Source organism: Manis javanica, chromosome 2 (genome assembly GCF_040802235.1).
Source record: "Manis javanica isolate MJ-LG chromosome 2, MJ_LKY, whole genome shotgun sequence".
NCBI classification, from domain to species: Eukaryota; Metazoa; Chordata; class Mammalia; order Pholidota; family Manidae; genus Manis; species Manis javanica.
The window spans coordinates 65,163,373-65,188,019 of record NC_133157.1 but is presented as its reverse complement, the minus strand read 5'-3'; the positions used below and the strand labels follow the sequence as shown (position 1 = coordinate 65,188,019).

At 44.1% G+C, this 24,647-nt stretch overlaps 1 protein-coding gene across 7 annotated transcripts in view; it reads left to right on the top strand.

Annotated features, from left to right (window-relative positions):
• Positions 1-24,647, top strand: part of DMRT2 (doublesex and mab-3 related transcription factor 2) — a 702,131-nt gene that overhangs the window by 131,356 nt on the left and 546,128 nt on the right. For 4 of the 7 annotated variants that reach the window (XR_012127744.1, XR_012127745.1, XM_073228608.1 and 1 more), the window contains one exon: positions 20,991-21,080. The exons of the other annotated variants lie outside the window; for them this stretch is intronic. Coding sequence is in view for 2 of the 4 variants with exons in the window: in XM_073228608.1 (XP_073084709.1) it covers positions 20,991-21,080 (90 nt within the window). In the remaining 2 variants the exon portion in view is untranslated. The remainder of the gene's footprint in view (positions 1-20,990; positions 21,081-24,647) is intronic. 7 annotated transcript variants of the gene reach the window in all.

Here is a 24,647-nt window from a genome sequence, read left to right as displayed (position 1 = left end):
AGACCCTGCCCACCCCCTTCAAATGAGTGATGGGCTCCTGGCTTGTGACCTGGCTTGGCAATCTCCACCCCCTACCCGGGCTGCCATAAGTAAATACGTAATGTCTACAGTGATGGAAAAGTCATGCCTGCAGATGGTACAGATGGAGCTGCCTCATAAAATGACTCACTGTGAATCCTCACTGAAATCTCTGCTATAAAAATGATAATGGGAAAAGCACCAGAAAGGCTAAACAGGCTTGAAAGAAATTTGTTCCAGCTTGTGTAGCTCCCTTCAAATTTTGAAAGGAGGAGAAAAAAAAGACCCTATTAGTAAAATGCTAGGAAAGTAATGTATCTTCTTCCCTCCTGGCTATAGCCCTTCTCCCACCTCACCTTTCTGACATCAGTATGTAAATGAAAACAGCAAGGGAAAAGAGGAAGAGTCTTGGCAGAAGATGTAAGAATTATTTATTAAGCAGGAGAGCTGATGTTTTGGAGAGGGAGGACTGGGAGGGTCAGGAAAAAAGGCAAGGTATTACGGAGAGCAAAGAGGCAGGCTCTCGGGAGAAGCTGTTTTGCTCGCATCTAGGGTAGATGTTGCCAGAGTGCAGTGGGCCTCCCAGAGACTGAGGTCAGACCCTGGATGAGGGAGGTATCTAGCAGTTAGTCATGAAGATCTCTGTAGCAAGAAGGAATTTTTTAAGCCTAAAGAGGCATAGAATTCTAAGAGTAACTATTATTGACTATTTAAGTCATCCAAGACCATGATGTTTCTACATATGATCCCAAATATAGCTAGGTTTTATGAGTATGGAAATGGTGAGAATTTGACAGTTCTTCAGTGAAAGGACAGTTAATCAGTGACAAGTCTTATGGCTCCCACCTCCTTATTCCCCTCTGCCAGAGCTGGGACTGCAGTGGATTATAAGGAGGAGGTGCTAGCTGGAGCAGAGTTATAGGATGGAGGAGCAGATATGGGGGTAGCCCAGACCCTGAGTAGTGCTTGGAAGCTGGTAGTCAGGGTATAGGTGGGCTTCACTACAAGGGCAAGAGCCCAGAGTGAGGTGTATCCACTGTACTGACAGACAGCGCAAGGTGGGTCAGAACTATGGTGCGCATGAATGGTACATTGAGAAAGTTATAGGTCAGCAATGGTCCAGGTAGAGAGTGAAGTCATGAATATCTTGCCTGTATATTTAGAGTGTGCACCACCCTCAGGATGGTGTCCTGGATAGAGAAGAGTGTAGCACACAGGGTACGGGCATGGCTGGCATGCTGGTGGGGTGCAGTGGCTGGGAGTGCCCTGTCTGCAGGTCAGAGTTGACTTGGGTAGGAGGCAGGGAGTATGGCAGGTGTGGTGGGGTGACAGGAAGGATATGGTGGTAGGTAAGAGTTGGGAACCTTGTAAAAAACATAATCCAGTTTAAATGGTTCAAGGGAATATGATGAAAGGAAGACCTAGACTGGTGGGGACAGGGACTAGAAACACCTGGAAGCAAGGCTGGGGGATGATGTTGCAGTGGCTCAGTGAGATAGAAAGCTGTCGGGGAGGGGCTGCCTGGCCAGGGCTGTGATCACAGAGGACGCTGACCATGGAGGGTGTCTGTCTATTCAAGCTGCTATAACAAAGTACCACAGGTGGAGGGGCTTATAAACAACAAAGGTATTTCTCATAGTTATGGAGGCTGGAGGTCAGAGATCAGGGTGCTAGCGTGGTCCGGGGAGGGCTATCTTCAGAGTTGCGAACTTTTTGTGTCTTCACATGGTGGAAGGACCAGAGAGCTCTCTTCTGAGGGTCAGGAGCATCAACCCCATTCATGGAGGCCGCACTCTCAGGACCAAAGGCCCCACCTCCTAACACCATCACATTGGCCATTAGGATTTCAACATGTGAATTTGGGGGGAACACAAGCTTTCAGACCATGGCAGCCAGCATAGAGAAGAAACACTCTGACTTCTTGTCCTTCCCTCCCATCTCCTCCTGATGCCTCCCACTGGTCAAACCTAATCTGTAAACAACAGGGAAGAAGTCCATAAGGTTGGCCTCCTAGGGTACAGAATAAGGCATAGAAGGGCGGAGAGTGGATGGGCTGGAGGCAAGACAGAGCCTGATAGGCATGTATGCAGACCCAGCCAGGCGGCAGCTATTCAGTGACATGTAATTTGCCTACTTTATCTCTGCTTAGAGGCAGCCAGATCCAGCCCACAGGGAAAGGCCACTCAGAACCACATGGGCTCTCAGGCCCAGGCGACGGTGGGCATGGCTGTAGTACTGAAGAGTGATGGGAGTGCTAACCAGGGAAACTGAGGGGCAAACCCTGCCCTGTGGAGAGCTCCACATGATGACAGATGGTGGGGTTATGTTCAGAAAGAAGCTTGCTGTGCACAATGGCGCATAAAACTAACTTAATTCTGGCTTCCATCAGATGCAAGTGGAGGCGAAGGGCTGATGTCCTTGTCGCTGTCCTGATGGCTCGGGGGTGTGGCTGGTCTGGGAGCTTCCAGGGCCATTGGCTGTTGGAGTTGCTGCAGGGAGTGTGGGTAGAAGGCCTGGGCTGATGGGAGAGGGTGGACTCCTGAGTGCTAGAGGACTCGTTAACACACGCATAACACAGATGTCCTGGAGGAAGGCTGAGAGTGACAAAGAGTCTAGAGAATTGGTTTGCAGGAGCTGAATGAATGGGCCTCGTGGGCAGAACACAGGCCTAGGTGGCATCCACCCCAAGAAGGGCCTTGCAAACAAGATGAGTCTCCCTCATACCAGAGCTCTAGTTTTGTTTTGGTTGTGCTGAGGGCCAGTTTCCACGTCTACAGCCCGGGTCCTGTGGAGGGGAGCAGGAATGGGAATAACTTGCTGAGAACGAGTATGGCAGAGTCAGGAGGAGGTGTTAGTTTGGAGGGACAGAGATCTTGATGGTCAGGTGTTCAGCCCTGCACTTGCCCAGAAGACATCTGTCTCTTAAATACATCTTCCTTTCATGAGGATTACACTTGAAGGAAGGACTTTTCTCCTTCCTGTTAGGTGAAAGGCCTGACCTGAGCCAATTTCTGCATTAACTGATGAAATAATTGACTCTATTATGTGTACGTGGGATAGATTTCTGTTTCATATGTTCATATATAATAGTAAAATGGGTTTTTAAAGATGCATAGAATATGCCTTCAATTAAACCCTATAATCTTTTCCTTGGGCAGTCACAAAGAATATAATAACTGATTGTTTCCTAGTTAAACCATAGGCCACATTCGGGCATTTTTGAATCATGGTTGGGTCTGTCTTGAAAGAATCCCAGGTTGCTCTGTTTTGTCAGGAGGGGGTCCCCTGTGCACTGCTGTCGTCCTTGGACGAGACTGCGCTGTCAGGTCGCCTCTGTGATTTGTCATCATTGTAGGCGTAGTGACATTGTATACTAACTATGTCTCTAGTTTCAGATAGATTCAAAATTGGAAAACTTAGAACTCCCAGACTGAGGGGGGAAAAAAATCCCTACAGGCTTCCCTGAACCTGTGCTGTATGCCTTCACAGGGTCTTAGAGATGTAACTGATGTCAATTCCCGTTCACATGGATGTGGTTGGAGAGAAGAACTCTGCACATCCCTTCTCTGCGTAGAGCGATTTCAAACCGCAGGGTCTGTTACTCTGTGTGCCCATCTTCCAGCCTCACCTCATCCTACTTCTGTTATTTGCATCTTTCAACCATGTACTCCTAGCATTATCTGCCTTCTGCTGATATTTTGTGGCATCTTGAAAATGGTTGACCCAGATGGCTATCATTTTTTAAATAAGGAGATGCTGAAAGGAGGAGAGAGTTATAAATGGGAAATAATAATTTACTAAATATCTCTAGAGAATTATCCAAAATTCATGTATCCATTTCTTGAAATGAGTAAGTTTCACATTAACAGTGTCAGCACTGTTAATGAAAACTCAGGTAAAGGGCCATTATTCTATATTTACTCTAGTTTTTAGATTCACTGTATCCAGAGTTATTATGTCTTGTTTTTGCTTCTAAAACTTGTTTAGTTTGTACTAACTTTTGGATCTTACTCTCTAGCTGATTATATCTGAATGAAATGAAAAGGCTGTATGCTAGCAGCATCTGAGCAGTATGAAATATCTGGATTCACCCTAGAAGGATGGGCCTGATTGGGGCTCCATTTTGTAACCATGTAAAGGATGTCAGTTGCACAAAGACCACATGACTGGACCTTCTGGAATAGTTCCAGTGTTAAATGTTCTGTCTTGCAGTCTCTGTAAGTACAGTGGGAGCTGCTGGATTATGTGTCCCCAGTTTTAATTTGGACAAGAGTTCACACTGGTTTTCTCACCTTCCTGATCCACTGGGCTGAGCTGGCTCTTGAGTCCCGGATGCCCATGACCTGCCCGGCCCGGTCTGCTGCTGGCTTCACACGGACACACCTGTGGTCTTTCTGACCCTCGAGCTCCAGTTTGTTCGCTGGTCTTCTCTGCCATGAGCTTCCAGGGAAGGGTTGTCTTGGTTCTAGCTGGGAAATAATAACTTTAGGGTTATTAAGACTGCTCTCCTAAGAAAGATAAAACCTTTTCTTAATGTTATCTTCTCTGTTTACCTGTGGTATTCAGGACAGTGTGAGTTAAGTACGCTTCTTAGCCCAAGTCTGGAGGAAATCCTCAGAGTACCTTAAAACCTTCCCTATAGGTAGCTGGGTTACAGCATCACATGAGTCCCCTGCCTGTCTTCTCTCCTGCTTCCCGGGGAGAATATGGTTCCCTCTGCTGATTTTTCTCCTCACATGCCTGAAGGACAGTTACCTTGCTTTTATTACAACTTTCTGACATAGAGACTGAGTATAGCCTTCTTTACTTCCACTCATATCTATCTAATTCTAAATGTCTGGGTTGGGCATTATCATGTTAAAAGAGTCTTGCTGGGATATCTCCTTGTAGCCTCTTTTGCCATTGAAACTTTATTTAGTATACCTTTGCAAAATACCTTTGTTTTTCTGCTTATACAACTAATACAGAAATGTAAACAATTTATATCCTTGGATTACTAAAAGTAAAAGTACTAGCTTCATGCACAGTATAAATATTTCAGACCCCTAATTATACGTATTGTGAAATTGTGTTCCAGAAAGTTTTTACCAATATACCTTCTTGCCAATTGAATAAGTTTTCACTGGAATTGAGTTTTATTAGTACTAATAAAATCTTCGCTAATTTGGTAAGAAAAAATTTCTTATTTTTACTACATTTTTAAAATTACCAGTGAGTTTTATAAAAATACATTAATAAGCAAACAAACACATATATATTAGCCTTTGTTCCTCCCCATCCTTGGCAGTAGAGAAATGTAATATTTTAAAAGTTAAAATATATTTATCATTTCCTTGTTTACTTTTGTAGTTCCTTCCTTGAACAGTCTTTTTCCATCCAAAGTTGATCTGTTTATTTTCTGTATATTTAAAATGGTCTCATTTAAAACACAAATTTATTCCTTGACCTGTGTGAGATTTGCTTTAATGTGTGTGGTGTGAGGCAAGGATTTAAATAGCTTTCTTTAAAAGTTGATAACCAATTTTTATCAGTACCTTAGTTGTAAAAAACAGAATCCACTCTGGCTAGCTTAAGCAGACACATTATTCTGAGGGTTTTTGATGGATCACAGAGTAACTTCCAGCAGTAATGCCCAGAGCTGTGGCCCAGGACTGGCCAGGTGAGGAATCTGCCAGCTGCCTTTACTGCCACTTGGGTCTGCAAAATTGAGGCCAGGCCACACTTAGAACTGGTTACCTCACTTACTCTTGAGGGCAAGTATGAGGTGGCTGCGTCTGACTGGGGAAGCAGACTTCACGACTTAAGAAATTATCAAATACAGGGAGAACATGCAAAAGACTGGGTGACCACTAGTGACAGATGGCAAGTGACTAAACCAGATGTCCCAGTGCCTTTCATCACTTCTGAAAGGAAAGGAGCGACACATAGCAGCAATTCACCGGAGAGTTCCGCTTTATTAGGGAAAGGTGCTGGGTTATATAGGAAGGGGCATGAAATGATTGAGGTGTCACTTCTACGGGGCTGGTGGCTGTTGGCTAGGTGCTGGGATTGGGAGGGGGGCGAGAGGTGATTGGGCTTCAGGTGGCGCCGGCGGGAACTGAGGACCCCGAAGAGAAGCTGGAAGTTTGCCATCTTACTGGTGGGGACCCTTCATTCCACCCTTTCTCCTCTATGGGTTTGTGGACGTTGCTTTCTCTCTGGCTGCTTCCTGCTGAACAGGGGCGGAGAAGGGAGTGAGGGCTTGAGGATTGGGAGGAAAGGGTTGATAGGACTCCCCGCAGTAAGGACGAGTAGATGTGGACTTCTTCAGGTTTGGAAATCAATGAAGGTTCCCTGTAACCATAGGTTGGCCAAGAGGATATGGGTGTCAGGAGCCAGGCGTCTGTGGCTATTGTTTCCAGGAACAGTTTCCAGTGGAGAGAGGGGTCCATCTCAGCGTGTGGTGAGGAGGTCACGTGAGGGTGAGGGATCTTCTGTGGCCAGAAGCTGGTAGTTCCTGAGTAAAAGCTGGTTGAAAGCTTGATTAGAGATTTTTCTGACTTGGGATTTGATGAACTTTATTATACAGGGTAAGAAGAGACAGGCGAGAAGAATGATTATTATGGGGCCTGCAATGGGCCAGAGCCAGGTGAGGAGGAGGTTTGTTAGTATTGACGAGAATGGGTTGGAATTGGAAGCAGAGTGGAGACTGGAGGCAAGGTCGGTGAGTTTGGTAATGTCAGTTTCTACAATGCCAGATTTGTTGATGTAATAGCAGCACTCTTCCCAGAGGAAGACGCAGGTGCCGCCCTTCTCGGCTGTAAGCAGATTTAGGGCCCGCCGGTTTTGAAGGGTGACTTTAGCTAGCGAAGTGACCTGTCTTTGGAGAGAGGCTAGAGAATCGGCAGTGGATGTCAGGGCTCCCTCAAGTTTGGCGTTGAGATCTCTAACTGCCTATAGAGAGTGACCCAAGGCTTCTCCCGAAAACCCTGCCCCAATGGCTGAGGTGGTCCAAGAGATAATGACCATGATGGGAAGGAAAGCAGCCCTTTTTGTGCGCGAGGGCAAGGGAGGTTGGAGCTCAAGGAATTCTGCCATGCTGTAAAGTGTTAACTGTGGGATTAGGGTGACGAGAATGCAGGGTGTATCGGAGTTGAGAGGCAGTGAGTTGAAAAGACTGCTATTACACTAAAAGAAGTGTCCTGGTTGCGTAAAAGTCTTAGAGCCGGAGGTAGGGGTGTAGATAGAGAGGCAGTGAAGTGCGCTGGAGGGGGGTGGAGTTGGGCCTACACAGTGGTGGATGGTGAGATTATCTGAGTATTCTGGTTCCCATAGGGGTATGTCTGCCAGGGGGCAGAGGGGTTGTCTTTCTGCATGGAAGGAGTAATTGGAAATATTAAGGGGCATGGCAGCCAGAAGTGGGCGCTGTAGTGATGCGCACAAGAAACAATTGGCGGTGTTAAGGGTGTGGTTGAGAAAGATGGTGGTGTCCTGAATGAGCTGTAAGGAAGAGTAGGAGAAATGGGAAGAGGGGTGGGGATAAGAAGATGAAGAGGCACTATCAAGAGTTTGGATAATGACTTTTTCGGAATGTCTGCTATCTGATGCAACTTGAGAGATCTGGGAATGAGAAGGAACATACTTTCGAGAGATATGAAGGGTACTGTGGGGGGTCGAGGACCCCCCGTAGTAAACTGAGGCTGTGACTCTGGCAGCCCATCGAGAGTCCCAGGGATCTGGGATTGATAAGGAGAATGAGCCATTGGGATATTTCATGAAACGGTTGGAGGAGTAATACTATGGGTACTGGAAGTTACCCATGTAGTGAATGGCGCAAGACCAGTAGGGACATCTCCTGTAGGTGTCTGGCCATCGCCTGCAATAGGCTTGTTTTTGGTCATAGAGGAAGCATAGGTAGGGAGAATAAGGGTAGCTGCTAGTGAACACTTAGGTGGAGGGAGGAAAGTGGAGGTATAAAGGCTCAGAGCAGCTTTTCAGAGGGCAGTCTGGTGTGGCAATGAGGGCAGTAACTTTTGTTTGATGCTGTCTGTAAGTCTGTCTGACTTTGAATCGCCATACAAAGGAGGCTGGGGTGGTGGGGAAGACAATAGGAATGAGGAAAAAAGCAAGAGAGCAGTAAAGGAGGAAAAAGTCATGATTTGGGTATGGATGGCAAAGGGGGTGAATGGGATTTTGGAAGAAAGAGGACAATGAGGTCAGGAGTCTGGAGGGAGGGAGAGTTTATAAACTTTTGTAGGTTAAGAGATCTTTTAGGTGATGTGGGGACAGAATGGTAAGGGGCGCCCTGAATGTCAGTTTATGAGCTGCCTTCTGCAAGAGCTGCCCAGCGGCTAATGCCCGTAGGCAGGGGGCCCATCCCCGAACTGTGGGGTCTAATTGCTTGGAGAGATAACCTACTGGGGCAAAGGATGGGCCATAATATTGGCCTAGGACTCCTAGAGCTTGACTGGACCTCTCATGAATGTATAATGAGAAGGGCTTCGACAAATCAGGAAGATGGAGAGCTGGGGCTTCCACAAGGGCTTGACAGAGCTTAATGGAGGAGTGTCGGGGTGAGGAGGATAATGGTTTTTTAGGGGGGGGGCTCTTGCTGAGGTCGTATAGGGGTTTTGCCAACAGGGAGCAGGGAGAAGTTAGGGATTTACAGTCTAAAATATCTAGCCAGGCTTAGAAAGGAAAGGATTTCTGTCTTGGTTTTGGGAATGGGCAGGTCAGAGAGGAGCCATTTTCGGTCTAAGGTAATGGACTTTCTTTGTTGAGATAGAAGGAATCTGAGGTAAGTGACAGGAGGGGAAGAGATTTGAGCTTTGACGGGGGATACTCGGTAACTTCTGGACGCTAGAAGGTTAAGTAGGGAGGCAGTGTCAAGTTGAGACTGTTCTCACGAGAGACTGCAGAGTAGAAGATTGTCCATGTATTATAATAAGGTGGACTTGGAGTGATCATGATGAAACTGTTTGAGGTCTTGAGCTAGGACCTGTCTAAAAATATGGGGACTATCTCGGAAGCTTTGTGGCAAAACTGTCCAGGTGAGTTGTTCAGAATGTCTTGTGTATGGGTCTGTCCAGGTGAAGATGAAAAAATCTTGGGAGCAGGGGTCTAGAGGGATAGAAAAATGGGTCTTTGAGATCTAGAACTGAGAAGTGGGATGCTGAGGCTGTATGGATTTGGAACTAAGGGATGGATAGGGACAATGGCTATGTTGATGAGGCGAAGGTCTTGGACAAAGCGGCAAGATCCGTTGGTTTTTTTAAAAGCTAATATGGGGGTATTAAATGGGGAGTGAGTGGGTCTGCTTGAATGATGGGTTGGAGGCCTATGAGGGCTGAAGTGGTTAGGGGGTATTGGGCCTGACAGATATACTGAGAGGGATCACATAATTTGATAGAGGCAGGGGGACATAGGGCCACGGAGGGGCTAGTAATGTCCCAAACTTTGGGATTTACAGGGTGTATGAGGGCAGAACCGGAGCTTTCATTGGGTAGAGGGGGGTCATCGGCTATGAGGGCCATCAGAAAGGGAGTACTGGGGGCTGTGGGAGTGGATATAGTTATGGAAACGTGGAGGAGGGAAAGGATGTCTCGTCCTAGTAAAGGGATGGGACACTGGGGCATAACCAGGAAGGAGTGGGAGAAAGGTATGGGATTGTCTTGGATTGTGCATAAAAGGGTGGGTGGGGGGTTTAATGGGAAAATCTGTTTACCTCCTACTCTGACTATAGGAGTAATGGCTGGCGTGGTAGGGCCCCGGTATTCTCACAAGACTGAGAAGGTGGCTCCTGTATCTAGGAGGAAGGAGATGAGGTGACCGTCTACTGTTAAAGTAACCCTGGGCTCCTGTTTGGTGATGGAAATGGTCGGGCGAGAAGCCCCCGGGCCCCATCAATCTTCTGCTGCCAGCCCCACTACGGCGGGCTTAGGATGGGGGTTGTTTGTCCAGCCTCCCCTTCGGGTGGTTGGGCAATCAGACCCCCAGTGGCCCTTTTTGTGGCATCTGGGGCATGGGGTGGTAGGAGATCTGGGGGAGGGGCACGCCCTTGACCAATGTCCCTCTTTTCTGCACTTGAAACAAGCTCTTGGGGGGGCTTGTTTGTAGAGGGGTGCCCAGGTTGTGGTTTTATCAGCTGGGCCAACATCTGGAAATTGGCCTGATCAGCCTTTTGTTTACGGCATTCTTTCTCCTCCTCCCGCTTATGGAAGACTTTAAAGGCCACTGTTAGGATCTCAGTCTGTGGGGTAGCGGGGCCCTGTTCTAACTTTTTGAGTTTAGCTTTAATGTCGGGGTAGCCTTGAGCTAGGAAGTATGTCATAAGGACATGTCTTCCTTCAGGTGTTTCTGGGTCCAGGCTGGTATACTGTAATAGGGCTTGAGTGAGTCTGTCTAAGAACTCGGAGGGGATTTCATCTCTCTTTTGAATTATGTCTTGGAGCTTTTGAAAACTGACTACTTTACAAGCTGCCCTTTTTCAGACCTGCTATTAAGCAGGAGGCAAAAATATCTCGAGAGCGGAGACTCATGGCGGTGTTATAATTTCAGTGTGGGTCTTGTTCGGGGACAGCAGTGGGGCTAGGGGGATAGGTGGGGTCAGTCCTGTGGGTTTCAGTAGCCTGCATTTGGGCGAAGTCCTAAACTCGTCTACGCTCTTCAAGGAGGAGAGTATTGGCCAGGAGCATGAAAATGTCATGATGTGTGAGGCTGTAAGACTGGAGGGTCTATTGAAACTCCCATGTATGTCATGGGATCAGTGGAAAAGGAACTTAGGCATTTCTCTAGTTAGGCTAAATCTCTTAAGGAGAAAGGGACGTGAACGCGCACGATGCCTTCGGATCCTGCTACCTCCCGGAGGGGGGCGATAATTTTGGGAGGCTCTCGGGACTGAGTCTGAGGGGGACTGAAGGGTTCTGGCTCAGTCTGTGGGGGAGTGACGTGGTCTAGCCATGCCTAGTCGAGCAGGTCCTGAAGTGCAGAAGGGGGGGGCAAAGAAAATAAAGAAAGATAGAATCGGACCCACATGTCGCCAGCTAGCAGCCCAGCTGCTTGCCTCTGCTGCTTTAGTTGGGCTTGAACTCATGACTCTGAGGTTAAGAGTCCCATGCTCTACTGAGCTACAGCAGGGCTCCAGTTAATTCCTTATGGAATGCGTTGTTTTCTATTCCTGCCACATCGGCAAGTGGGGGAAGGGCATAGCTAGAAGCAGGGGCGGTGTTTCTACACATCTTCAAGGTCTCCCTATTTTCAGAGTGAGGAGTCTTGGCAAGATATGTTTTTGTGGACAGATAACTTCTAAGGACTGCACCGGTTGTTCTCTAGCTTGTGCTTTCCCATGCTGCGTTCAGACATGGGGGGAGGTGCTTTCCCATTCTCTCTACAAACATGTGAGAAGACAAAGGCGGTCCCTAACAGGGGAGAAACAGGTGATGAGGGCAAAGCCAGAGGAGGCTCCTGGGACCTAGTTAAAGGGGGACTGAAAGGCTCAGGCTTAATCTGCAGGGAATGAAGGTGGAGGAGGTGAGATGGGGGAGGAGATGGTTGGGGAGGAAGGGAGAAGGGCTGTTGTAGGAGAAGACGGGGAAGGGAGTGAACAGGAGGCTTCTGCGGGGGCAGCGGCTTGCAGGCTAGGAGAACTTGGGAGGGGGCGGGGAGAGGAGGAGGCAGAAAGCTTCGATATAGGGAATCTCCTTCCATTTTTTCAGGCGCTGGCAGTAGTTAAAAAGATCGCGAGTGATGTTAGGATCAAGAGTTCCCCCTGCGGGCCATTGCTTGTTATTGTCTAGGGGGGTATGTCGGCCAATCTTGGGAGCAATATTTACGGAGAAGTTTTGGTTTTATATCAGGCATCAGGGAGAGGGTAGCCAGATGCTTAAGCAGGCATTCAAGAGGTGAACTTTCAGGGAGGGATGAGGAGGCTCCCATGGCTAAAGGACAGAGAAGGAGACAAACAGGGGAAGACGAACGGAGATCCTCAGACTGGAAGCAGACCACAAGGAGACAAAGGGCGTCCCCGATGATCCTTGGTGGTCTGCAGAAACTCGTATATGAGTCGGAATTTCTTGGGAAGTGTGGGTCGTCACCCAGACTTCCCTAAGAAGGCAGAGTGCCGGAGTCACGAGGTACCTAGCGCTAGGCATTTTCGGCGGACGGAGCAGAAGGAGGAGGGGGGGAAAAGGGAGCGTTCTCATCGACAAAGGAGTCACCTCGTTTATGGCTGTTGGAGGGGGGTGCCTGAGAGTCAGCCGCAGCCGTGAAGGCCTGAGGCGGGGATTTATGACTGTCGGAGGAGGGGCTTGAGCGTCCGCCGCAGCCGTAAAGGCTTAAGGCGGGGATTTATGGCTGTTTGGGGAGGGGCCTGAGGGTCCGCCGCAGCCGTGAAGGCCTGAGGTGGGGAGAGTTCCCTCCTCATCCCCGAGCGTCAGGGCCTTGCCGGACGATCACGGTCAATGGCACTGCGATAGCTCGGGGAAGAGTGGCCCACTCCAGGGGGAAAACTTACCTAAAGGCCAGAGAGGAGTGGTGAGTGTGATGAGCCAGCGCCGGAAAAAGAGGACGAGGGCAAGCTGCTGCTGGTGTCGGGGGAAGACGGGGCCCAGTTGGGGTGTCCCGTCTCCCGGGTTTCGGCACCAATGAAAGGAAAGGAGCGACACATAGCAGCAATTCACCGGAGAGTTCCGCTTTATTAGGGAAAGGTGCTGGGTTATATAGGAAGGGGCATGAAATGATTGAGGTGTCACTTCTACGGGGCTGTTGGCTGTTGGCTAGGTGCTGGGATTGGGAGGGGGGCGAGAGGTGATTGGGCTTCAGGTGGCGCCGGTGGGAACTGAGGACCCCAAAGAGAAGCCGGAAGTTTGCCATCTTACTGGTGGGGACCCTTCAACTTCATCATATATTAACTTTGCATTAAAAAATGTGTAATTGGTTAGATCAGTGTGTCTGGCATGTATACACTTCTATCTGATTTTTTATATTGTTATGATAATGACATAATTATTTTTTGTTTTCTGTTTTAAATCCTACTGGTTGGTGTACATTACCCTATATTTTCAGCTCTTAGTTCTTCTTACCTACTGTCTTTTTTTCTGAGATGAACTTTAAGATCTCTTTATCAGTTTATAAAAAAAACTTGACATTTTGATTAGAAATTGCATTAAACCTTCACATTAATTTGACAAAAATTGACCTTGTTAGAATAGTCATTCTTTCCATCCAGTTACATGCTATATATTTTAATCTAGTTGACATTTTTTCTCAATAAAGTTTTGTAAGTTTTCTTCATAAGGGTGTTCACATTTCTCACTAAAGTTACTGTGGAGTGAATATTATTGTTAATATAAATAGACCTAGTTTTCCTTTAATTTCCTCTGTTTTTCCTGTGAGGCAGGAAAACTGTTAAGTCTTGCATATGTATTCTGTGTTAGACATTTAAAAATTTATTGTAAGAAAATTTCAATTGTGTTGTGCTTTTGAAAAGTACCTCAATATATACAAAGAACAGGAATTTTGAGAACATGGGAAGTCAAACAACTAAAAGAAAATACATAAAAGATGATTTATATATAATTAATTCAATAAGCTAGGTGTAAAAATATCCTGCAAGGGGAGATGGTTCTAATATTGTAATGATGCTTGCATTCCCTCTGTACAGATAGTCTAAGTAGCATGTAAAGCTAGTGATTTATAGCCTCCAGATATGCTCTGTAAAATCAGCCACATGCCTGCCTTGGTTTCCCTGTCAATCTGAGACAGGGATCATAGATGCAGTCAGAGTAGGGTGAGAGCCTCCGGAGGGGGCAGGGTGAAATATTTGCAGTCAGGGCAATGTAACTACATGCAAGGAAACCCCCCCTGCTAAAACTCTATGTTAAACATTGAGCTCTAGAATCATTCTTCAGTGAAATCAGTTAATGTTCCCCACATAAAGAAGAGTAGCACATGTTTTATTATGCTAATCATTTGTAACCATGTGGAAGATTCACTTTAGCATACTAAAAGGCCCAGGCCTATGTGCCGCCTTTCCTCCTTAGGATCTGACGAGGTGATTTTGCAAACTGAGCAACTAACTTAGCCTGCAGACCCAGCTGTAGACGGCATGGTAAAAGGCAGGAAGAATTCCATCTTGAAGATAAGATTGCATTTTAACACCCAGGAAGTTCAAGAGGCAAGATTTTTTAGCAAGTAGACAATACCTCGGCCCAGCTGCCTTTTGATATGCTTCCAGACCAAGGCGCCGTTGTCCCAGAGAGAAATCAAGGCAGGAAATTCCTTACAGTTAAGTTAATTTTTAATATTCAGGGACCACTTAACAAGTCCCCACCCCTAAGCTTTTTCATGTTCTCGAAAAATCCTCAACTGCCTATAATACCCCCTAGACAACGCACCACTACGGACTCTCTTGTCACCTCCTGGTGTGAGCCGGGAGCTCTGTCCTTTCACTTTATCTCTAAATAAAAGCCTGTACCTTGCTCTCCTACCTTGACTGTTTGTGAAGCTCATTCTTCGGCTCCGCTAACAAGGACCCTGGCATCAAATCTACACTACATACCCAGACACACATGGTGTTTTCTCCCCAAATGCAATTTCTTAAGCTCCATATTCATATTCTGGGTAGTAACACATCAATTCAAGCAGACTGAGGCCTCAAGAAGTCTCTGGAGCCTTACCTCTATCGGTTCACTGGTGGAGCAAGTTCTGCAAATGAAAACAGGCCAGGGCTTGCTCAGTTCAGTCTTCCTGCCCCCAAACTCCTTCCTTTCCACAAAGAAGCCAGGTGTTTTGGAGAACAGTGTCAGTGGGGTTTGTGGAATGTTATACTTAGAAGGCTTTTTAAAAAATTAGTAAATACACTCAAACAAGTGGAAAAAATTTGACCTGCTTCTAAGACTTGAGAGACTCCAAAATATCCTGTCTTTCCAGGCAAGCTAACTGAAGGGTCCCCACCAGTAAGATGGCAAACTTCCGGCTTCTCTTCGGGGTCTTCAGTTCCCGCCGGCGCCACCTGAAGCCCAATCACCTCTCGCCCCCCTCCCAATCCCAGCACCTAGCCAACAGCCACCAGCCCCGTAGAAGTGACACCTCAATCAATTCATGCCCCCTCCTATATAACCCAGCACCTTTCCCTAATAAAGGGAACTCTCCGGTGAATTGCTGCTATGTGTCGCTCCTTTCCTTTCACTAACAACTAAAAAAAAGGAGGCATCAGTTTTATAGAAATTCACAAAAAAGCATGGTGTTTGTAAGCATCATTGGATAGTAGCCTCTAATTCCACAGGCCATACAATACATAGAGAGACAAACAGGTCCTGAATAAGGACAGGATCCTGCTGGACAGATTTTCCTTGGGACTTAAAATTTTTTTTTAAGTATTCATTTTTATTTGTAAACTTAAAGGCCATTCATAGGCAGCCCCATTCCTTGGTTGGTCATTGGCTATCTAGCCATGCTAAATAGTATCTTCTTTGCCTGTTTTGAGTACAAATAAAAGTGAGCAGATTGAACTCAATCCCGTTACATGGCTTGACCTGCTCTGAGATGACCCACAAGAGAAGGTGGGACTTAGGGGTGCTTTTTCTGTAAGACAATTGAAGGTTTTATCTATTTCTCAAGGGTTTTGATCTCTGGGGCTCTCCTGTGATTGTTCATATTCAGTTGGTTCTTGATGAATTTTGCTCTGAGCCTAACAAAAGTGCAGCTCAGATTCTGTTCTTTCTGGTCAGAAATGGGGTAGGGTGATGGGATTTGGAAGGCCCTCCAGTGAAGCGAGCAGATGTGTAAGTCAAACATATTAAAAGGCCAAGGTAGGAGCTTTCTTGATACTTGAAGGATTACAGGATATTTGAGGTTGGAGGAGGTTGCATTTACAGCAGGAAATGCAAGGAATCCTGTCACATCTTGAGGGGACTTTGTAGGGGCTGTAACATTCTCCTGCTGGGCTAGAATATTAGAATTTTTATGCACCCCTTTTATGCTCTCTTCAAAGTCTGCTGGGTCTGACTTTAGTATTGCTCCAAAACAATGCTCCAAAACATTTCTTGCTGGCTAACAAGGACTGGGTGCATAATTGCTGAACTGTTAAAAATCTTGTGGTAATACTGCTTGAGAAAATCTGTGTAATTAACCATTTTTGTTATTTAAAAAATGAGGCAATCTGATCTGGAAAAAGGACACAATCTCTTGAGAGTTTAAAGTTTGTTTTGAATCTGCTAGAGCACTGAATAATGATCTAATAATTAGTTAATTATCCTAGTTATCAACTCACAATGAAGACCTGCTTTTCTGTGAAAGGAAAGCAGTTTCCTTCTGGTTGACAAAGGGCTGTAGGGGTTTTGATATCAAGGAGAAGCGGATCAGGCTTTTGAAATTGTGAACTTGATTTCCTCCTTTTAAAATCTTAAATGATAAGTAAAACAAAAAGGTAGTGTTAGAATAATTATTTTAAATTAATTAGTGGAATAGAAAATGGGATTGACTGGAACACTATGGTTCAATCCAGGTGTCTGCATCTCTTGATAAGCTTTTATGTTTCAGTTGCAAGGCTGAGATACCTCGGCCTACCTGGGGTGGTCTAGGATGGCAGAGTAAAAGCTAGGCTACCCAAGCAAACTGAAATGCAGGTCCTCGGGGCTAAGTCACAGACTGCATGACAGCTTTTTACTCTTCAAATTAATTACTCTTCAAAACCAATTTCAATAGTGAAATTAGATGTATTTTTAGATATTAATTTGTGTTCATTTGTTTCTCCTTTTGCTCCCTGAATATCAAGTCATTCCATTTCCTCAGTGAAGTCAACAGCATTGTTGATGGCAGAAAAGGAAATTGTTAATTCCTCTGGGCTTTTGTTTTCAAGAGTCAAGTCCAGAGGAGGGCTTCAAGCATCCAAAAAGGACCAGGAAAGGAGAGAGTGGTTCTCAGAAGGAAGCAGAGTGACCTGGCAAAGGCAGGGTTCCCAGCTTACTGCAGACTAGACGTATATGCTCCAGGGCTGGATGGAGGAAAGGAGAGAGGACCAGGGATTCTGCCTGCATCCTGCCGAGGGAGCAAGACCCCAGAAGTATGTCTAGGTAGACAAGAACAGAGACGTTCTTACAGAAACTCATGTTATTGGGCCATGGAAACAACAGAGAGAAATGGGGCCTCAGGGAGTCATAGGGACAAGACAGTGGCCATCTCTGGGAAACCGTGGAGACAAATGACTGATAACCAACAAGCTCGCCCCTATCTCTGCTCTAGGAATGTACATACAGCCGCAGGGCAGAAGGGCCACACAGCATCGCTGCCACTGTTGCCTCCAGCCTGATGAGGGCTCACCTCAAAACTGACTTCCAGAAAAGAAATGTCTTTCAGATGTGATTTTTTTTTCTGAGATTAATATCCACTACAGTGGTTTAAACTGATTAGTTATCACCATAGTGAAAATGGTAAAGACTGGATCGCCACATGATTCAGTTCCTGAGTCAAAGTTACCTGGTAGAAGTGACAGTGAGAAAAGGATTCACATACATTGGAAGAGAATGGTGACCTGGCACTTTTAGAAATATAGTTAAAATTAATTCCCCTCATGAAAATTAAATTATACCCTCTATGGACTTTCTTTCTTTAAATAAATATACTTTGTGTGTGTGTGTGTGCATGCGTGTGCATATGCGTGCATGTGTGAGAATACTTAATTTCTACTCTTAGCACATTTCAGTTCTACAATACAGTATTATCCACTTAGTTACCATGTTCTACATTATTAGATCCTCAGACCTGAAAGCATCGCAGTGCCCTGAGATGAGTGGGTGGTTGCTCCCCACCCCAGACCCACAGGGGAAAGCAGAGTTGTTGGCTGTTGACACCCACAGGAGACAGGGAGCAAGGGGGAGGAGGAGGGGTGGGAGGGCGCACTGGGAGGAGGGCCACTTTTCAGAAGCTCTGGCCTTCAGCGGGGGATGTAGTCGACTTCCTGTGATTGCCAGGGGGGAGACGGGGAACTGATTGCACACCTCGACCTCGTTCTCCCCTTTCCTTTCTGATTTCCTGCTAGTGCCATTCTTTGGCCAAACTCAACCAGAAGCTAGAGGGCAGGGAGCCTAACAATGCAATCTGACACTGGCCCACCTCCCTCCTGGGGCACAAAGCAGAGGAGAAATGGCACACAATAACTGTAGGAGAGCGGCAGTGATAATCGCCACCGCAGTCATGCTCTGGATAGTCAGCACTCATTGCTGGATGATTAGATTATAGCCCTTTTTTTTTTTCTTAATCCCTTCTGCTGCAAACAACATAGAATAAGAGTAGCTGGCTTGAAATGAGTTAAAAGTAAAAACAAAAGAACCTTTCTCACTCTCCCCCCCACCCCCCACACAAAAAAGAATAAGGAAGATTCTTTAATTCTGAAAACCTAGTGACTTCAGATATCCAGTTTTGACCAAGTCCTTGGTTTAATTAGTTTATCATGTCAACCACTTTGCTTTTGTTTTTTGCCCAAGTCATCTGGAGCCTTTGTCATAGGATAGGCAGGTTCAGACATGATGACTGTGATTGGTCTCTTTGAAGGAAACCTAGTAGGCTAAGTAGAGAGCATGATTGACTCAGGCAAGGTTTCCCATTCCTAATCCAGTGAGGGTTACAATGCAACAGAAATGGCAATGGTGGTGTGCCACTAAGTTCCACATGAATGGAGAGCTCTGGAGTGTGCAGTATATTGCTGTTGGGTACATTTTAGGAACTTGTATTGACCTATCTGATGCTCAACTTAAAAAAAGAAATCTATGAAATGGGTTTATATATTACTAAATTTAACTGTAAATGCATGCTTAGAAAGCAACTATAACTAAAGGTATTATTTATTGAATAACCTGTATGTCAGCTCAGCTATTATACTAATGCTTATATGTATGACAATTAATATTCACAAGATCAAAATACTAGATCTAATTGTTATCATCATTTTAGTGGATGAGGAAAGCAAGGGTCAGTGAGGTTAAATAATTTACCTGCATTTACTCAACCAGTAAGTGGCAAACTTGGAATTTGAACCTAAGACTCTCTCTCTCCAAAGTGTACACTCTTAAGCACTAAATTTATAGGAAAGAGAAAGTAAGTTTCATCTTTATGCATTCTGATGAATTTTAAGAGAGTGAAGTCACATTTTGTATGCTTATTGGTGTCATGATCCCTTGTGACAAAATATTTTTAAGATATAAGATACAATACACATTTGAATCAGTGATAGCTTTTAGCACTTTTTCTCTTAAGAGACCCAGGATTTCAGTTGTAAAAGGAAGACTGCTCAGCAGTTGTCAAGTCTGGTCGGATGTTCGGAGTTTCTACTTGGTTAGCCTGTAAATGAACTGGGTGTTACTGGAATGTGAAAGAATATGCTTTCCGCTGCTAGCCTTTCTCACTGAGATGTTGTGTCGGAATTGTAATTCATACATTGTTCTGTGAAATATGGACATACCTTCCACTTTCTTGACTTTTTCTGCATTCTGGTTTTCTTGATCATCTGTCTTTTCTACACAAGTCAGGGAGGCCACTAACAAGGGAGAAATTAAATGGTCAGCTAATCAAGTTAAAGCATGATGTGCTGATGAAGATAAAGCAGCTGTATAATTACTGATAGCAGATAAACACTGTTGCATAATTCACAGAATGTGCGAATAATTGAACAATGGATCCTTCATCAGCAAGGGAGGAATTTAAATGACTAAAGCAGCGCATCCATTGGAATCATCACTTCCTCCAACTGTGATTACAGGAGATATGTGAAGTATTTTTAATATGGTGAGAGTTTATTATAGAGAAGGTGACTGAAATGTAAGAAAGAGCTGCTACAAGGCATTGGAATATCTCAAACAGAATTTTTTTCCCTTTCTGACCTCTAGCTCTCTGTCTTAGGTAGGGCCCCCTGGAGGGGGAAGGACCTGAAAGGGGAAGTCTTGTATAAGCTATTAATTGGGGGTGTTAGGAGAGATCAGTAGGCACACTGAGGGAAGCAGGATAGGACAGGGAGAAGCCAAGTACGCTCTGGCTTCAGCTGAAATCTACCTCCAGCCTGATTTCTAGGGGGCTCTGAGGGAGAATTGCACCACAGAGTTGTCCCATCTTGAGGCAGTGAGCCTGGGATTTTTGATCCCATTTCCATCAGTCATTGGCTATAGGCTGTGCCTGGAGTGTAGTATAACCTCCTGGGCATTTCCTGTCAAGATGGCTTCCCTTGGCCAAGGACAGTTACCCAGAGAAGGACCTGCCGCCACCCACAGGTGCTGGTGGATGGATGTGCAGGCTTGCTGAAGGCACCAGCCAGGGGGCCCACAACAACACACTGCACTTCCATGCTTCCGCATTGCTTCCTTCCTAACTTACATATTGCAGACAGGTCAAGATGAGCAAAGTAAAGCTCTGAAACACTTCACTGCTTTACATGAAGTGAGGGTAAGAATTGTGAAGCCTTTCTCAGTTTTATATATATTTTTGGGTGGCACATGTGAAGCCATCTGGTAAAATTTATCTCTTATTGTGGGCTATGGTCAAGAAAGTCTGAAAGTTAACTCCTTCAGGGAGGACAGATTAGAGAGAGTCTGCTTCTAGCTGTGTATACAGTGTATATGGACTGAGCGGTTCAAACTCTAGTCAGGGGAGAACCTATCCTGATCTCAACCTCGAAGCAGATACTTGGAAATGGGAATGACTGATTTCTTTGTTCTTTGCATAGTTGTTGAGAAATTAAGTAGGGCACAATGTATTTCTCCTTACTGCCAATCCTGCCTCGTGAACTTTCTACAAAGCAGATCCTTCAGCATGTGCAAGTGCCTCATCTTTGAAATAGGTGAATTTAGGGAAAACGTTTTTCTCTCACTCTTTAATCCCTTGTATAGAAAATTCTATCAGCTTCTTCCTAGCTCTACCCTAGGGGTGGTGAACTGACTCTTCTGATTAGTAATTCTTGGACAAAATGTGGGTCATGCTTATCTTGGCTTTATCTTCCTCTCTTACAGGAATGCAGCTTTCTGTAGAAGACATAAATCTCTGCCCCCATGCCAGATACTGTGAAGGGACCTCCTTTGTGAGAAGGACCTGCTGCTCAGGTCAGCTTTTTCTTGACTGGAGGCCTAAATTTATGTCTTTTTAATTTCAGGTTTCAGTATTAGTAATCATTTGACGAACAGACTCATTCATGATAAAAGCTTTTAGCAAACTAGGAGTAGAGGGAACTTTCTTAACCTGATCAAGGGCAACTATGAAAAGTCATAGTTAATGGTAAATGTTGAAAATGTTCCCTCTGAGATGAGCAGGACGGGGATGTCTACCATAACCACTTCTACTCAACATTTAATGTTCTAGCCAGGGTAGTGAGGCAGGCAAAAAACACAAAATTTAAGGATTAGTGATTAGAAAGGAGGAATTAAAACTGTCATTATTCAAAATGGACTAATTGCAAAAGAGTGTTTGAATAAGTTATTAGAAGTAATTGGTACACTTAGAAAGGTTGTTGCATATTAAATCAATATACCAAAGTCAATTGAATTACACACACCACCAACAATCACTTAGACAATGTAATTTCAAAGAGTTTTGTATTTTACAATAACTATAGAATTACAAGGTGTATGGGACTCAATGAAAATTAAGTGTAAGACTTTCATCAAAAAAATTATGCTATTAAAAGGTATTAAAGTTCTAACTAAAAGAGGATTTCAAATAGTTGGGAAGAAATATGTTAACCTCTTTAATTATTCATAGATGGATAGTAATTATAATCAACAACCAAACTGGCTTTTTAAAAAGTGTAATTAGTTAACAGACTCAAAACTTTATTTGGATAAGTGACTCTAAATAGAACTGTGGTGATTTCAACAGTGTGGTAATGGTGCAGGAATTGAGTCAAGACTAGTTAAGCAGAACAGGAAGCTCAGGAACAAGGTCAGAGTATGTAGAAATGTGCTTTAAATAAAGTTGACCATGTGGATTCCCTGAGTCAGCAATTTCACTCCTAAGGAAAACCTTTAGAGAACTCTTTGCCCTTGTACACTTTAGAGACATAGGCAAGAATGTTCACAGAAGCCATTTTCTAAAAAGCAAGTGAGCAAACAAAAACTGAAAACATGTCGACAGAATTAACAAAGTCGAGAGTATGCATATAGCAGAATACTATACAGCAGTCAAAAGAAATGGACTAAAGCTATAGTTATCAAGATAGATGTATCTCAGAAACCCACTGTTACCTCTTCAGAAGTCTCAGAAGAATATATTTAGTGTGATTCATTAATATAAAGTTCAAAATCAGGCAGAACTAAGCAATATATTGTTTAGGCATATACCATTAGTAAATCTAAAAATAAAGGAACAATTATATAAAACTAGAGTAGTGGTTTCCTCTATGAGGCGTGAGGTTAGAAGAGGGGTGCAGGGAATGCTATTGGGAAGGAGCTTCCAAAGGATGGGTTATGTTCTGTTTCTTAAGTGAGGCATTGGGTACATGGGTAGTTACTTTATAATTATTCTTCTAACTCTACATATACTATTATGTATTCTTTTGTATGTATAATATTCAAAATAAGCCTAAATAACCACAGATGATAATTAGCAAGATTGGAAACAGTATTGGAAAAATAATAACAACTGGCGACAGATGACATTTGGGGAGCTAAACAGTAGCTTTGGCTGCTTGGGTCTTGAACTACAGCTGGCAGCAGCCTGGCTCAGTGTCGCCATTGAACTCTTTCTACTGGATCTTGCTCTTTTCCTTGATGTAGCTCTTGACAAGAGGAGGAAAAACATGGGTTTGATACTGCAGGAATGTCAGCCACGGAAGGAGTAATAGAAACAACCACATGGGCTTTGTAAAGAACTGATGATGGAAGCCACCAAGGGCTAAACCCATGTTTGCTTTTATGGGAAGAATAGAGCTAGTTTATGCTCTGGTATCTTTAGGAGTCAAATGTATGCTGAGCTGCTGAGTAGTTAAGGCAGTAAGGCTCACCTAATATATAGATCTGCATTGTATCATAAGTCTTCTTTTATTACTAAAAAATACAATGCCTGTTTGCTAATAATTTGAATTTTGAATACTTTCAGTGACTTGAAAGTTTCCTCTGTGATATGTCCCATGATATGAGGCATGGGGGTGGAAGAGGGGTGCATGTGTGCCTTCTTTTTATTGCAGTGTGGTTGACATACAATATTGTATTAGCTTCAGGTATACAACATAATGATTCAACATTTATACACATGTTGTGATCGCCATGATAAATCTAGCAACCATCTGTCACCATAAAAAGCTGTTACAATATTATTAATTGTATTTCCTATGCTGTACATTGCATTCCCATGTATTATTTTGTAACTGGAAGTTTGTATATTTTAATCCTCTTCCCCAATTTTGCCTACTTCCTCTACCCTCAGCAACCACCAGATTGTTCTCTGTATCTGAATCTGCTTTTGTTTGTTCATTGTTTTGTTTATGAGATTCCACATATAGCTGAAATCACATGGTATTTGTCTCTGACTTATTTCACTTAGCATGATGTCTTCTGGGTCCATCCAGGTTGTCACAAATGGCAAGACTTCCAATTTTTATGACTGGATAGTATTCCATTGTGTATATGTACCACATCTTTCTTATTCATTCATCTACTGGTAGACCCTTAGGTTGTATCCATATCTTGGCTATTGTAAATAATGCTGCCGTGAAAAGAGTGGTGCACATTTCTTTTTGAATTTGTAATATTGTTTTCTTTGGGTAAATACTCAGAAGTGGAAATACTGGGTTGTATGGCATCTCTATTTTTAATTTTTGATGAATTCCATACCCTTTTCCATAGTGACTGTACCATTTTACAATGCCCAAAACAGTGCTTGAGGGTTTCCTTTGCTCCATGTCTTGCCAACACTTATTTCTTATCGTTCTGACAAGTGGAAGGTGATATCTCATTGTGGTTTTGATTTGCATTTCCCTGGCAATTAGTGATGTTGACCATCTGTATGTCTCCTTTGGAGAAGTGTCTATTCAGGTTCTCTGCTCATTTTTTATTTGGATTGTTTGTCTTCTTGATACTGAGTTATGTGAGTTCTTTATATACTTTGGGTATTAACCCCTTATTGGTTACACCATTTGAAAATATCTTTTTTTCATTCAGTAGGTTGCCTTTTTGTTTTGTTGATGGTTCCCTTCACTATGCAAAGCTCTTTAGTTTTATGAGGTCCCATTTGTTTATTTTTGGTTTTGTTACCCTTGCCTGGAGACAGACCCCCTCAAAATATTGCTAAGATTGATGTCTAAGAACTTACTGCCTATGTTTTTTCTTGTAGTTTTATGATTTTTGGTCTTAAAATTGAGTCCTCAATCCATTTTGAGCAAATTTTTGTATATGGTGTAAGAATGTAAGATGACTGCAGGCAAGGCATTATATTCCATTTAGCAATTTTACCCACAGTATAGTTAAGTGTTCTTCAATTGTTGACATTTAGTCTATTTTCACTAATTTTCAATTATAAAAATCCTGTCATAAACATCTTCCTGATTGTAGCATTTCTTTAATTGGATTGTTTCTCTAGGATGTTATTGGATCAAAGGCTAATCAGTTTTCCAGCTCCTGATGATTGTTGCCAAATTGCTTTCCAAAAGTATTATATTAATTTATACAGCTACAATT